Source organism: Nothobranchius furzeri, chromosome 6 (genome assembly GCF_043380555.1).
Source record: "Nothobranchius furzeri strain GRZ-AD chromosome 6, NfurGRZ-RIMD1, whole genome shotgun sequence".
NCBI classification, from domain to species: Eukaryota; Metazoa; Chordata; class Actinopteri; order Cyprinodontiformes; family Nothobranchiidae; genus Nothobranchius; species Nothobranchius furzeri.
In genome coordinates, this window is record NC_091746.1 from 29,645,146 (window position 1) to 29,660,779 (window position 15,634).

General features: G+C 44.0%; 1 protein-coding gene across 4 annotated transcripts in view; it reads right to left on the reverse strand.

The window, feature by feature from the left end:
• LOC107394051 (sodium/calcium exchanger 1) overlaps window positions 1-14,342 on the reverse strand; it is a 19,348-nt gene extending 5,006 nt beyond the window's left edge. The window contains exons 1-5 of one of the 4 annotated variants that reach the window (XM_015972800.3): window positions 14,187-14,342; window positions 3,857-5,679; window positions 1,776-1,882; window positions 683-703; window positions 574-591 (exon numbers count right to left, since the gene is read on the reverse strand). In XM_015972800.3, the coding sequence (XP_015828286.3) occupies window positions 574-591; window positions 683-703; window positions 1,776-1,882; window positions 3,857-5,655 (1,945 nt within the window). In that variant the 5' untranslated portion in view covers window positions 5,656-5,679; window positions 14,187-14,342. Of the gene's footprint in view, window positions 1-573; window positions 592-682; window positions 704-1,350; window positions 1,455-1,775; window positions 1,883-3,856; window positions 5,680-7,860; window positions 7,997-14,186 lie in introns of those variants that run through there. The other 3 variants (XM_054743858.2, XM_015972823.3, XM_070552106.1) reach the window with 3 other exon arrangements.
• Between the last annotated feature and the right edge of the window lie 1,292 nt (window positions 14,343-15,634).

Below are 15,634 nucleotides of genomic sequence, written 5' to 3' on the forward strand. Positions count from 1 at the left end.
AGCTGGTAACTTTATTTTCTCTCTAAGATTTTTTCTCACCAGAAGAAGCTACAATAATGTCCTTGTGAGCTGTAGGAGCCTCATGGAGGGGCCCGTCGGCTAGCACGCTGCTGCTAACCACTTAAACGTTCTCCCTCTCCTGATATTAATGTTTTACTTTCTATAACATATGATGTGCTACTACTAGTTCATCTGTCGTGTGTGTGTGTGGTCTTCTCAAACCCCTGTCCGCTGCAACAGATGTCCGCTCACACTGAGGCAAGTTCTGTTTCTTCCTGTTGAAAGGGAGTTTTCCTCTCCACTATCGCTACATGCTTGCTTGGTATGAGGATTGCTGTAAAGACTCTGACACAACAAGTCGGTGACTCGATGCAGTCTTCTGGGTTTACTTACACAGGAAACTCTCATTTGTAAAATTTCATAATTTGTCAGATTCAAGTTATTTCTGGAACCTTTGTGGCTTTTTCTTTCATTGACCCAAGGGTGCCGACACTTTTGTCCACATCTGCACAGCACATGATGCACGTGAACGTTTTCTTCACTAACTTCCTCTAAATGTTTGCGGTCTCTCACCTGTCCTGATGAATCCACCTGGGGAGGAAGGAGACATGGATGAAAAGGTTAGATGTTTAAAATGAGCAGAAAACCTGAAGACCATTCAGAGAAAAGGAAACGCGCTTACCAACTTCCTGAAGCAACACGGCTAAAGAAAGGAGACCGGTGAGAGAGAAGCATGAAAAAGAAGCTGAAGAAGATGGGCGGAGGTATCTTCATGCAGACATTTAACTCCAGGGTTAGGACTACGCCAGCTCAAGCAGAACCAGACTGCGGCAGAACGGGTTTAGGGTCGAGTACGATTCAGGTTAAGTTAGTTCAAACACCAAAACAAACAAACAGGTTTTTAATCAAACCAGCAGGACCAGGAGGTCCGAACAAGCTGTCCAAAGACGACCGCACATATGCTGAAGTAAGGGCGGGAGTCTGAAGCAGACCGTCCCATCCCGCAGCCCCACAGTTCTGGTCATCCCAGTAGATGAAGGACCCCTTCACAGCTCAGAGCCGAGAGTGTGTCGTCATCTTAAATCAGATCCAGACTCCAAAAATTCCCAGCAGTTCACGTGACTTTGTCATAAAACTTTATACCTTTCTCAGTTTTTGCGTCGCAATTATTTATTTGGAACTAAATAAAGTTTTTGAACAGTTAATCTAAACCAGAACCGGCCCAACCAATCCCAGCCAAATTCCCTGACAGTCCTAACCAGTGAGGAGTCGGCATGCAACCAGAGGAAGCAGCAGCAGACAGCAGCAGGAGAGGTCAAAGTTCAGACAGGTGAAGGTGTGTCCCCACACCTGTCCATCTCCTCCTGTCCCAGTGTGGCTCCTGCAGTTCCATGTAGAAGCTGGCCCTCTTATCGTACTCCTCGTGGTCAATTATTTTAACAGATATGGTCTTCCTGCAGGGGGAAGGGTCAGAGGTCATGCATTAGTACAAGCACACTCAAACATGCTCCTGGGATCAAAATACAAAAACTGACAGCGCTCCATCTCAGTGAGGAGATGACCCCACCCCACCTTTCTGCAGGGAACAAAGGATCAGAACATCAGGTGATGAAACGGAGACACACCTGCAATCTCTCATCATTCGCTTTGCTCTTAGAATTTATTAATCACTGATTTTTATCCCTGCATGGAGCTGTGGCGGGTCAAGATTAGCAAAGGTCAAAGGTTAATTCTGATGTGGGCAGCGTCAAGGCACGGGGTGGAGATGCCCCCACCTTTCCGATGACTCATCTCCAGCAACTGAGGCTCCCCCATTTCCAGGAAGAAGTTCTTGTTTTTTTCGTACTCCTCGTCATCAATTATATTGATATGAATTGTTTTGCTGCAATTTGAAGGAAAAAAAGAGAGAAACGATGCAAAGGAAGAGGAAAATAGTTGAAGAGTAAACAATAACAGGTAAGAGGTAACAGCAACAGGTAAACATAGGATTTAGTAAAGAAACAAAGTGGTGTGAGAACATTTTGAGGAACATCTAGCTGCTGCTCCTCTTCATCTTCACTCAAGTGAGGTGGTTATTTTTTAGGAAGAATCCCAGTTTTCTAGAAGGAAACTCAGATCAGACACAGATCCTCTCCGGTCAGAGAGCACCGAGGGATCTCCTAGGACTAGGATTAGGATTAGGATTAGGACTAGGAGGAGATGGAGAGGATCACCGTGGAGAAGGAAGTTTGGGTTTCCCTTTAGCTTTGGAGACCAGGTGCTGGAAACAGATTCGAAGATGCGTGTGTTTGTGTGTGTGTGTGTGTGTGTGTGTGTGTGTGTGTGTGAGTGTGTGTGTATGTATGTGTGTGTGTGTATGTGTGTGTGTGTGTGTATGTGTTTATGTGTGTGTGTGTGTGTGTGTGCGTGCGTGCGTGCATGCGTGCGTGCGTGTGTGTGTGTGTATGTGTGTGTGTGTGTGTGTATGTGTTTATGTGTGTGTGTGTGTGTGTGTGTGTGCGTGCGTGCATGCGTGCGTGTGTGTGTGTGTGTGTGTGTGTGTGTGTATGTGTTTATGTGTGTGTGTGTGTGTGTGTGTGTGCGTGCGTGTGTGTGCGTGTGTGTGTGTGTGTGTGTGTGCGTGCATGCGTGCGTGTGTGTGTGCAGCAGCAGACTGATGGACTGAAGTTGTTTGCGTTCCTAACTGCTGACTGAACAATGTTCAGTTCCCTGTGAGGCTTATTTATGTGTGTGTGTGTGTGTGGGGGGGGGGGGGGCAGATTTAATCTGACTATATAATCCGGCCTTCTGCTCTTGTTTTTGAAATTTTTAATTCAGCCACTGAGTCGGGTCAGAATCTCCATTTCTGGGTCAGAACCCGAAACATCTGAGCGTCACATCGGCGCTCTGAGAATCGTTCCCGCGGCAATAGAACCGGATGGGCTGAACTGAATTAGCCAGAAGGAGGAACACCAGACCCTCAGGAACAAAGTCCAGTTGAAGTCCAGGAACCAGGAAGGATCCTGTCTCAGAGCTCGTTCAGATTTAAAGCTGCAGAGAAACAAAACATCTTCACAATGAGTGTGTTTATCTCTGGTCTTTTACAGGCTGGGTTCTGTGTGTGTGTGTGTGTGTGTGTGTGTGTGTGTGTCGGGATGTGGCTGTGCGCCAGCGTGGACCTCCCCCATGGCGGCTCTGACAGGAACAAGCTGCAGCCGTCTGTCTGCTTTATGGGCCGGCGCTGCGACGAGGAGCAGGACCTGGGCTGCTGAACACTGGCCGGCCTAATAAGGAAGAGAGCTTGGAGCTGTTTATTTGCTCCAGTTTGGACTGACAGAACCAGAAACGGCGAGTCCCCAAGCAGCTGGTCCACTCCTAGGGAGGAGCCGGAAGGATGGAGGCGACAACAACAGGGACCAAATCTAACTGATTTTATTTTTTGGGGGGTTTTCATGGCGGTGCAATTGGTTGCACTGTTGCCTCGCAGCAAGAATCCCAAGTTAGCACGTTCTCCAAGTTTTCCAAGTGGCTCTGGTTGGACCCAAGATGACTTTAAGCCAGGAGTAACTAACTGTAGATCAGGGGTTGCCATCATCACCATCACCCTAGCCCTAGTGGGATGTAACTGTGGGTCCGGGCGACTTGACCGAGTCAGTGCAATCCTTTGCAACACTAAAATAACAAAGACTGACTGAATTGTTGATGCAAAACCCGATGAAGACACCGACCAGCGAAACAACGTTGAAAACGGTTAAGTTTTATCTGCTGGAGAATCTGTGGTGCGATTCTTTTCTCACATGTTGGACGGCTGTCTAAAGAGTGACTCAACCAGAGCAAACGTCTGCAGAGTTTAGGGGTAAAGTCAGGTTGTACTTACAAGATCTCATCGTTCTCAAACTCCAGGACGCCATGCGTGTCCTCAAAGTCCTCACCGCCTCCTTTAGCTGTTCCCTCTATAGTTTTGTACGGGACCACTACAAAGCCACGAGCTCCTGAGTTCCTGAGCACCTTCACCTCCATCACCCCGATGCTCTCGCTCACAGTGACCACTGGCTCCTCAAATGTGAAGATACCAGCGTGGTCATCATCAAAAATGGTGACCGTGGCCGAGCAAGGCAGCCCGAGGCCTGCGATGGTGTCCGTGTGGTTTGGGTCGCGGCGGTCTGTGTCTTCTGATGTCACCCTCACGTTGCTGAGATGAACCAAGAAATGCTCATCCTCCTCAAATATGTCATCGTCAATAATATCGATGCGGATTTCTTTCTCGGTCTCGCCTGGTTTGAACACAACGGTTCCTTTGGTGTACCGATAGTCGGAACCAGAGTTTGCCGTGCCGTCTTCGGTCTGGTAGTCCACGGACACGGTGGTGTTTAAGTCTCCACCTCTACGGACCACATTGAGTGCCACGCTGCCACAGTTCTCCAGACACTGGTAGCTCCCAGGATCAAAGAACACTTTGGAGGAAAAGCTGTTGACCGACACCTCGGAGCAGAGGTCGTGCTGGATGGCTCTCTTGGCCTGATCAGCGGCGTGCTTCTTCAGGACGTTACCTGCTCCGGTCATGATCCTGGTGGCCTGACAGCGGTAAAAGGCTCGACTCTTCTGTTGCTGGGTTAAAACTTGGTAATTAGCTAGCTCCATTAGTTGCTCCATCTCCTTCTCCGGATGCTTCTGTTTGAGCTCCTTTAGGATCCTGGTCATCTCTTTGCGGGCCTCCTCCTCATCCATCTCCTTCGCCTCAAACCCCGCCTCTCCGTCAAGCATCTCATCGCAATGGGAGTTCAGTATTTTACCATCCATTTCAATGTCCACCTTTGTTGGAAGGTTTGGCTCTCCCTCAGTCTCGATAATCATTCCTTTCTGCTTCCCAACCCGGTATCGTTTGTACATGTACTTGTAGAAAAGGAGCCTGCGGTCCGCCACGTAAGCAAACCCAACACAAATGGGGAAGAAGAAGAGTGTCAGAAGCCCCTCCCATATCTCAACCACACCAGGTGAAAAGACCGCCAGAATCAGGTAAAGCCAGGTGTAGGCAAAGACGCTCCAGGCTGCGGTGACGAAGAAGACCCGCAGGTGCTTTACCTTCCTGGTCTCTCCCTCAGGGATGACAGACACACAAAGTCCGATGATGACGAACATGTTGAAGGCAGCGCTTCCTACGATGGTGTTGGGACCCAACTCGCCGGCGTTAAAGTTGTGACCACAGACTTCCACAACCGACAGGAGGATTTCAGGTGCAGAGGAACCCAGGGCCATCAGCGTCAGGTTGGACACCGTCTCATTCCAGATCCGAACTGTCGTGACGATCTTCTCACCGTTCGGTTTCTTGATGGTGATTTTTCTCTCCTGAGACGTGATCACTTCGATGGATGCCATGAAGCGATCGGCGATGATGGAGACACCCACGAACATATAGAACAAACCCACAAAGTAGATGGTGGCTCTAGCCAGGCGGTCAGTGAAGACCGGATTCTCCGGTTTCCACACTGGCAGGATGACGCCCTCGATGCAGTTGGTGCTGCCGCCACATTTGGTCTGGTTGCTGATGGTGGTGTTGGACTCGAGGTCTGGAGCAGAGTGCCCTGCCTTTGAAGCTGGTAAGTCCAGGGAGAAGATGGTCATGAAGAAAAGCAGCTGATAGGTGGAAAACGGCAACAACGTCCCAGTTCGACTCATGGTGACGCTTCAGCTCCTCTCACCCTGCAACACATAAAAACAGCCTTCAGCATCTCACCTTCTGTCCTTTCATGTCTGGAATGAGTTTCATTCCTTCCTCTGAACCAAACTGCGCTGAAGTATTTCCTGTTACGGAGCAGCTTTGTTCTCGTTCCCTGAAGCTTAACCAGATCACCTTCTGTATGGAAGCGTGCTTCTTTGGATGAGGAAACATTTCCAGACTGTTTAGACTCTTTGTGCAGCTCAGGTCTGAGTCTGGCTGGATCTGGCTTTTCACAGACTCTCTGGCATTCTCTGCTCCAACTGGGTGACCATGACCCCAGCTCACCTGATGTGGGACAACGACTACACAGGTGTGGGGCAATATGAGATTTCAATGCATCAAGGTCACGTAAACGTAGTTGTCTTCCTTCTAGCTTTAACTTCACTGTTAAATAACAAAAATATATATTTATATGCAACTTTCTTGAGATCTTTGACAGAAGCAAACAGCAGAAGCTTTCTTACTATTTCACAGTGCCTCGGGACCGTGTCTGCTTCGGCCAAACAGCTCTACCTTCTTTGCAGTAGCAGCATTTTCATTTCCAGGCTACTCCAGAGGGGGGCGCTCTGGATCGCCATTAAGTCCCACCTCCTAGTTTGATTGACAGCCCTGACTGCTTTTGCTGCACGATCAGATTTTAGATGCCAGATTTAAACACGCAACATGAGTCCGTTATGAACAAATCAATGGAAACGCAGGATTGTCCCGCACTAAATGGGACATCTGGTCTTCCTGACTGAATACTTTAATTGAACTTTGAACTTCCTGTCATGAACGTGCGAGACTGCTTGAGGAGGTAGTGACACATCACACTCCATCAACCAGAGCTCCGGAGTACCTCAGGGATGTGTGTTCATTCCTGCTGACTCATGACCAGCATCATGGGGACATCTAACCGAGCTGAGGCTGTGACATCAGCATGATGGTGTGCAGGCATCAGAAGATCTACCAACATCTGCACGATGCCGATTTCTCATTCCCCACCCCAACTCCAAGCATCTCTCCTAGACTCTCACCACATATCCTGTTGGTAAAGTTTGTCTGATGTCTATCCCCTTCATCAGAGCAGCCTGCGTCACTTCCTGCTGTGATAACCTGAACATCTTACAACTAGTGTTGAGAAAGCTTGAGAGTCATCAGGTTATGTAGAAGATGACAACAAAGCTGGATCCAGAGATCCGTGGATGAGGAGTGTTAGGGTGATTCTTCATCTCTGGAGAGAAGACACGTGTGAAGGTGGGATGGAGGACCAGGACAAGCCTTCTGCATCTCGTTTATTGGGACAAATTAAACTAAAATGGCCTGTAATTGATATAGCCCCCCCAAGGTGCTTTACAACACAACCAGTTATTAACCCATTCACACACTGGTGGTAATGAGCTACGATGTAGCCACAGCTGCACTGGGGCGCACTGAGGCTGCCGAGCTCTGGCGCCACCGGTCCCTCCAACCACCACCAGCAGGCAACGTGGGTTAAGTGTCTTGCCCAAGGACACAACGACAGCGACAGACTGAGCAGGGCTTGAACCTGCAACCTTCCAATCACGAGGCGAGCGCTTAACTCCTGTGCCACCGTCGCCCCGAAACTAAGTTAACTAAATGTACAGGAAAAATACTACACATTGATGATTTTTGATTTTAATGTTTCTCCTGAAACTCAAAATTTCCTTCAGGTATAAAATAAATAAATTCTTACAGTTTTTTATTCAAAATGGTCATTTTAGTTTAATTTTTCTTATTATCTCAGCATTATAGAATAGAATAGAATAGAATAGTTATTGCAATCCACACAAAAAATCAGATTTGCAGCTCAAACTAGACAGAGAAAAATTAAATATTCAAATTGTAAGCCACACCAAGATCCATTAATTGTAAAAGATTTTCTTTAAGATGAGATAAAGTTCAAAACTGCAACGACTGAGTTGTTCAAAGTCTGAGAATCAAACTAAGACTCTAGAATCATTTCTGCTGTTTGTCCGTATTTTTACAGAATTTACAGGTAGAGCGTGTTCATGATGATGGTTTTATCTGCAGAAACACGTCTATATTCATCAGTAAATGCTTTGATCTTAATAATACTGCTGCTGAAGTACTGGTCTTAAAATACAAAGATAATACTTCAGAGGAAAAAGCAGACTATGGGAGACAAACGAGGAACCTACCGTCTAAAACTCTTTGTGTCGGAGAAGAGGAACAAAATCATTGAGGAAACTTTTGTTTCCTGAATCAGAATTTCTGCAAAATCCCTGAAGCGGAAAAAAAAGGAAACTTTTGTCCTTGAGCAGAAAAATCAGAATCTCAGCAGACTGAAGACGATCAGACGCTGCAGCTCTGAGAGCAGCCCTCCCCCCTCCCTCGATGCTCCCCCACCTCCTGAGCCATGATGGTGTTTAACAGGCAGCACATAGTCGTGAAAGCCCCAAACAGCATGTTTAAATGCATTTGAAAACCCTTTTGTGATGTTTGTTTGTAAACATCTTCATGAACAGAAAACCACAGCTTATAAAATCTGGAATCTTGAAGCTTGAACCAGAACCTGCATCAAGCCCAGTGCAGGTCTGGGTTTGATGCATCAGGAGATCGTAGATCTGTCGCTAGATGGGTTAAAGTGAAGAAGTTCATCATTGTCTAATTAACTTTACTGAATCACTGAAATAAAATCATTAAACCCAGAGTCACTATAGAGGCTGAGGATGGGTCCAGGTCTATTTTCAACTCTAATTTCCCTCTGGGATCAATAAAGTATTGATTGACTGATTGATTGATTGATTGATTTGATATGCTGTCAGCTTCTCGTTAACTCACAGAGAGATGGAATGCGTTTCTCCGTTTATTAAAGCCTTTTACTGTTACAGGTGGCTTTAACTTAATCAACAAAAACTACGGCTACCCAGCCCTCCATCTGTCAAATAACCAGGTGACAGACTGACAGCTCCTTTTGATTGATGGCTTGCACCCATGTGACCCCTGTTGCATCACCATGACAACAAATAGGGAAATAAAATTAAAACCCAGTGATCAACTCACCCAAGAAATATATTTAACTACGGCTCCTACACCATCGAACACAACCATCTTATGTTAACACAACCACTGAACAACGTTAACACAACTATCGAACAACGTTAACGCAACCATTGAATGTTAATACAACCATCTTATGTTAACACAACCATCGAACGTTAACACAACCATTGAACGTTAACACAACCATTGAATGTTAATACAACCATTTTATGTTAACACAACCATCGAACGTTAACACAACCATTGAACGTTAACACAACCATTGAATGTTAACACAACCATCTTATGTTAATTCAACCATCGAACAACGCTAACGCAACCATCTTATGTTAACACAACCATCGAACAACGTTAACACAACCATCGAACGTTAACACAACCATTGAATGTTAACACAACCATTGAATGTTAACACAACCATCTTATGTTAATTCAACCATCGAACAACGCTAACGCAACCATCGAACAATGTTAACGCAACCATCGAACGTTAATACAACCATCTTATGTTAACACAACCATTGAATGTTAACACAACCATTGAATGTTAATACAACCATTTTATGTTAACACAACCATCGAACGTTAACACAACCATTGAACGTTAACACAACCATTGAATGTTAACACAACCATCTTATGTTAATTCAACCATCGAACAACGCTAACGCAACCATCTTATGTTAACACAACCATCGAACAACGTTAACACAACCATCTTATGTTAACACAACCATCGAACGTTAACACAACCATTGAACGTTAACACAACCATTGAATGTTAATACAACCATTTTATGTTAACACAACCATCGAACGTTAACACAACCATTGAATGTTAACACAACCATCTTATGTTAATTCAACCATCGAACAACGCTAACGCAACCATCTTATGTTAACACAACCATCGAACAACGTTAACACAACCATCGAACGTTAACACAACCATTGAATGTTAACACAACCATTGAATGTTAACACAACCATCTTATGTTAATTCAACCATCGAACAACGCTAACGCAACCATCGAACAATGTTAACGCAACCATCGAACGTTAATACAACCATCTTATGTTAACACAACCATTGAATGTTAATACAACCATCTTATGTTAACACAACCATCGAACGTTAACACAACCATCGAACAACGTTAACGCAACCATCGAACAACGTTAACGCAACCATCGAACGTTAACACAACCATCGAACAACGTTAACACAACCATCGAACGTTAACACAACCATCGAACAACGTTAACGCAACCATCGAACAATGTTAACGCAACCATCGAACGTTAACACAACCATCGAACAATGTTAACGCAGCCATCGAACGTTAACACAACCATCGAACAACGTTAACGCAACCATCGAACAATGTTAACGCAACCATCGAACGTTAACACAACCATCGAACAACGTTAACGCAACCATCGAACAATGTTAACGCAACCATCGAACGTTAACACAACCATCGAACAATGTTAACGCAATCATCGAACGTTAACACAACCATCGAACAACGTTAACGCAACCATCGAACAATGTTAACGCAACCATCGAACGTTAACACGACCATCGAACAACGTTAACGCAACCATCGAACAATGTTAACGCAACCATCGAACGTTAACACAACCATCGAACAACGCTAACGCAACCATTTTATGTTAACACAACCATCGAACGTTAACACAACCATTGAATGTTAACACAACCATCTTATGTTAACACAACCATCGAAAGTTAACACAACCATTGAATGTTAATACAACCATCTTATGTTAACACAACCATTGAATGTTAATACAACCATCTTATGTTAACACAACCATCGAACAACGCTAACGCAACCATCTTATGTTAACACAACCATCGAACGTTAACACAACCATTGAATGTTAATACAACCATCTTATGTTAACACAACCATTGAATGTTAATACAACCATCTTATGTTAACACAACCATCGAACAACGCTAACGCAACCATCTTATGTTAACACAACCATCGAACAACGCTAACGCAACCATCTTATGTTAACACAACCATTGAATGTTAATACAACCATCTTATGTTAACACAACCATCGAACAACGCTAACGCAACCATCTTATGTTAACACAACCATCGAACGTTAACACAACCATTGAATGTTAATACAACCATCTTATGTTAACACAACCATTGAATGTTAATACAACCATCTTATGTTAACACAACCATCGAACGTTAACACAACCATTGAATGTTAATACAACCATCTTATGTTAACACAACCATTGAATGTTAATACAACCATCTTATGTTAACACAACCATCGAACGTTAACACAACCATATAATGTTAATACAACCATCTTATGTTAACGCAACCATTGAATGTTAATACAACCATCTTATGTTAACACAACCATCAAACAACGCTAACGCAACCATCTTATGTTAACACAACCATCGAACGTTAACACAACCATTGAATGTTAATACAACCATCTTATGTTAACACAACCATTGAATGTTATTACAACCATCTTATGTTAACACAACCATCGAACAACGCTAACGCAACCATCTTATGTTAACACAACCATCGAACAACGCTAACGCAACCATCTTATGTTAACACAACCATCGAACGTTAACACAACCATTGAATGTTAATACAACCATCTTATGTTAACACAACCATTGAATGTTAATACAACCATCTTATGTTAACACAACCATCGAACAACGCTAACGCAACCATCTTATGTTAATTCAACCATCGAACGTTAATACAACCATCTTATGTTAACACAACCATCGAACGTTAACACAACCATCGAACAACGTTAACGCAACCATCTTATGTTAATTCAACCATCGAACAATGCTAACGCAACCATCTTATGTTAACACAACCATCAAACGTTAACACAACCATTGAATGTTAATACAACCATCTTATGTTAACACAACCATTGAATGTTAATACAACCATCGAACGTTAATACAACCATCTTATGTTAACACAACCATCGAACAACGCTAACGCAACCATCTTATGTTAACACAACCATCGAACGTTAATACAACCATCGAACGTTAACAACCATCTTATGTTAACACAACCATCGAACAACGCTAACGCAACCATCGAACGTTAACACAACCATTGAATGTTAATACAACCATCTTATGTTAACACAACCATTGAATGTTAATACAACCATCTTATGTTAACGCAACCATCGAACAACGCTAACGCAACCATCTTATGTTAACACAACCATCGAACAACGCTAACGCAACCATCTTATGTTAATTCAACCATCGAACAATGCTAACGCAACCATCTTATGTTAACACAACCATCGACTGTTAACACAACCATTGAATGTTAATACAACCATCTTATGTTAACACAACCATTGAATGTTAACACAACCATTGAATGTTAATACAACCATCGAACGTTAATACAACCATCTTATGTTAACACAACCATCGAACAATGCTAACGCAACCATCTTATGTTAACACAACCATCGACTGTTAACACAACCATTGAATGTTAATACAACCATCTTATGTTAATACAACCATCGACTGTTAACACAACCATTGAATGTTAATACAACCATCTTATGTTAACACAACCATCGAACAATGCTAACGCAACCATCTTATGTTAACACAACCATCGACTGTTAACACAACCATTGAATGTTAATACAACCATCTTATGTTAACACAACCATTGAATGTTAATACAACCATCTTATGTTAACACAACCATCGAACGTTAACACAACCATTGAATGTTAATACAACCATCGAACGTTAATACAACCATCGAACGTTAATACAACCATCTTATGTTAACACAACCATCGAACAACGCTAACGCAACCATCTGATGTTAACACAACCATCGAACGTTAATACAACCATCGAACGTTAATACAACCATCTTATGTTAACACAACCATCGAACAACGCTAACGCAACCATCGAACGTTAACACAACCATTGAATGTTAATACAACCATCTTATGTTAACACAACCATTGAATGTTAATACAACCATCTTATGTTAACACAACCATCGAACAACGCTAACGCAACCATCTTATGTTAACACAACCATCGAACGTTAACACAACCATTGAATGTTAATACAACCATCTTATGTTAACACAACTATTGAATGTTAATACAACCATCTTATGTTAACACAACCATCGAACAACGCTAACGCAACCATCTTATGTTAATTCAACCATCGAACAACGCTAACGCAACCATCTTATGTTAACACAACCATCGAACGTTAACACAACCATTGAATGTTAATACAACCATCTTATGTTAACACAACCATTGAATGTTAATACAACCATCTTATGTTAACACAACCATCGAACAACGCTAACGCAACCATCTTATGTTAACACAACCATCGAACGTTAACACAACCATTGAATGTTAATACAACCATCTTATGTTAACACAACCATCGAACAACGCTAACGCAACCATCTTATGTTAACACAACCATCGAACGTTACCACAACCATTGAATGTTAATACAACCATCTTATGTTAACACAACCATCGAACGTTAACACAACCATCGAACAACGTTAACGCAACTATCTTATGTTAACACAACCATTGAATGTTAATACAACCATCTTATGTTAACACAACCATCGAACAACGCTAACGCAACCATCTTATGTTAACACAACCATCGAACGTTAACACAACCATTGAATGTTAATACAACCATCTTATGTTAACACAACCATCGAACAACACTAACGCAACCATCTTATGTTAACACAACCATCGAACGTTACCACAACCATTGAATGTTAATACAACCATCTTATGTTAACACAACCATTGAATGTTAATACAACCATCTTATGTTAACACAACCATCGCACGTTAACACAACCATCGAACAATGTTAACGCAACTATCGAACGTTAATACAACCATCTTATGTTAATTCAACCATCTTATGTTAACACAACCATCGAACAACGTTAACTCAGCCATCGAACAATGTTAACGCAACCGTTGAACGTTAATACAACTATCTTATGTTAATTCAACCATCTTATGTTAACACAACCATCGAACAACGTTAACTCAGCCATCGAACAATGTTAACGCAACCGTTGAACGTTAATACAACCATCTTATGTTAATTCAACCATCGAACAACGCTAACGCAACCATCTTATGTTAACACAACCATCGAACGTTAACACAACTATCGAACAACATTAACACAACCATCGAACAATGTTAACACAACTATTGAACGTTAACACAACCATCGAACGTTAACACAACCATTGAACGTTAACTCAGCCATCCTAATAATGAAACCTTCAGCTGAGCAAACGTGACTTTCTGCAGACTGAACGGGCTCTTTTGGCTCTTCTTACTCACCTCTGGTCCTGATGCAGCTGCAGTAGAAGAAGAGAGTGTGTGGAGCAGAGGGAGCTGTGTCTGATAACTGCTCTATATTTAACAGAAACATCTTGCTGGTCACATCGTGTCCTGTGTGCTGCTTATCTCCTCTCCAGTGGGCTTTGGCCATACAAGGTTCTGTGGTCCGGGCTGGTCCAGCAGCTCCTCGTCCTCACCCACACGTGGGGGAGATAAGGACCAACATCTAACAGCAGGCCGTGACGCCAGCATCTCACAGAGGGACAGGAATCCTGAGTTAAGTGTCTCTGACACCCTCACCACTTCACCCCATTCCATGTGAACAAGGTGACATCCAGAATTCTGGAGATCAGCTCCTGAACAGGCCTTCAGAATCACCTGAGACAACCTGATGGAAAGGAACAGGTAAAAGTGGTGACACTGGGTCATGTGACCCATCTGTAATGTTGTTTATCACCTGTTATGATCAGAGTCAGAGGAATCATGAAAAATGTGATGTCTTCTTCGGTTTGTGACGGTGTTAGGGTGTGGCGTGTTAGCATGTGGCACATTAGCATGTTAGCTTGTGGCGCATTTGCACATGTGGGCCTGTAGCTGCAGGTGGATGTTAAACTGTGGCCTTTTGTCTGCTGGGGTGGACATGTGACACGTATCGGTGGATATAAAGGGTGCCACTAAAATTTAAGAGAATAAAGTAGATTTTAAAACCGAGGCAAGCAGCGCAACCACAAAAGCAAATTCAAAAACAGAATTTATTCTAAAAGCTCATATTATGATGCCCAAGATGACCCCCACAATAAAGTCTACTGGGCCCCCAGAGGATAAGGCAGTCCAGTCCGCCCCTGCATGCGCTCGACAGGTGAAACCTCTACGACCCCGCCCTCCTGCGGTGAACGTCGTCCGCGGGGATCCACAGGCTGGACGGCCGGTGGATTCAATCCTCCTCCTCGGTCCCTGTGGCACACAAAAACCTCCGGCAGTCAAAGGCCCCACAGCAACTCCAACCACTGCCAGGCACTGATCAAATACTTACTCGCAGGGGCAGATACTCTGCCCGCCTGCCGTGTTCCGCCCCGTGCCTGGCCCTCCGGCCGCGGATCCCTCTTTCTCCGCCGCTGCTACTGACGTGCCGCTGGTGAACCCCCTCCTCGGTCCAAGACCCCAACCGGACTCAGTGGCACCTGTACGCGCGCCGCACATGTGTGGAGGGAGGGACACCCACGCTCCTCCGCACTCGGCCGCCGTCCATCATCCAGGACCGTACGGGTGCTCCTCTGTTCCGGCGGGGGGGGGGGGGGCAGGCACTTGCGTCCTCAAGACGCCGTCCGGGGTGTGTCTCTGCCTCTAGCTGGCCCTGTCTGCCATCCTGGCCCTCTCTCTCTGTGTTCACGCGCTCCTCCCTTTAAATAAAACCTGTCCTGCCTGTGTCTGTCCATTAACTGGCAGTC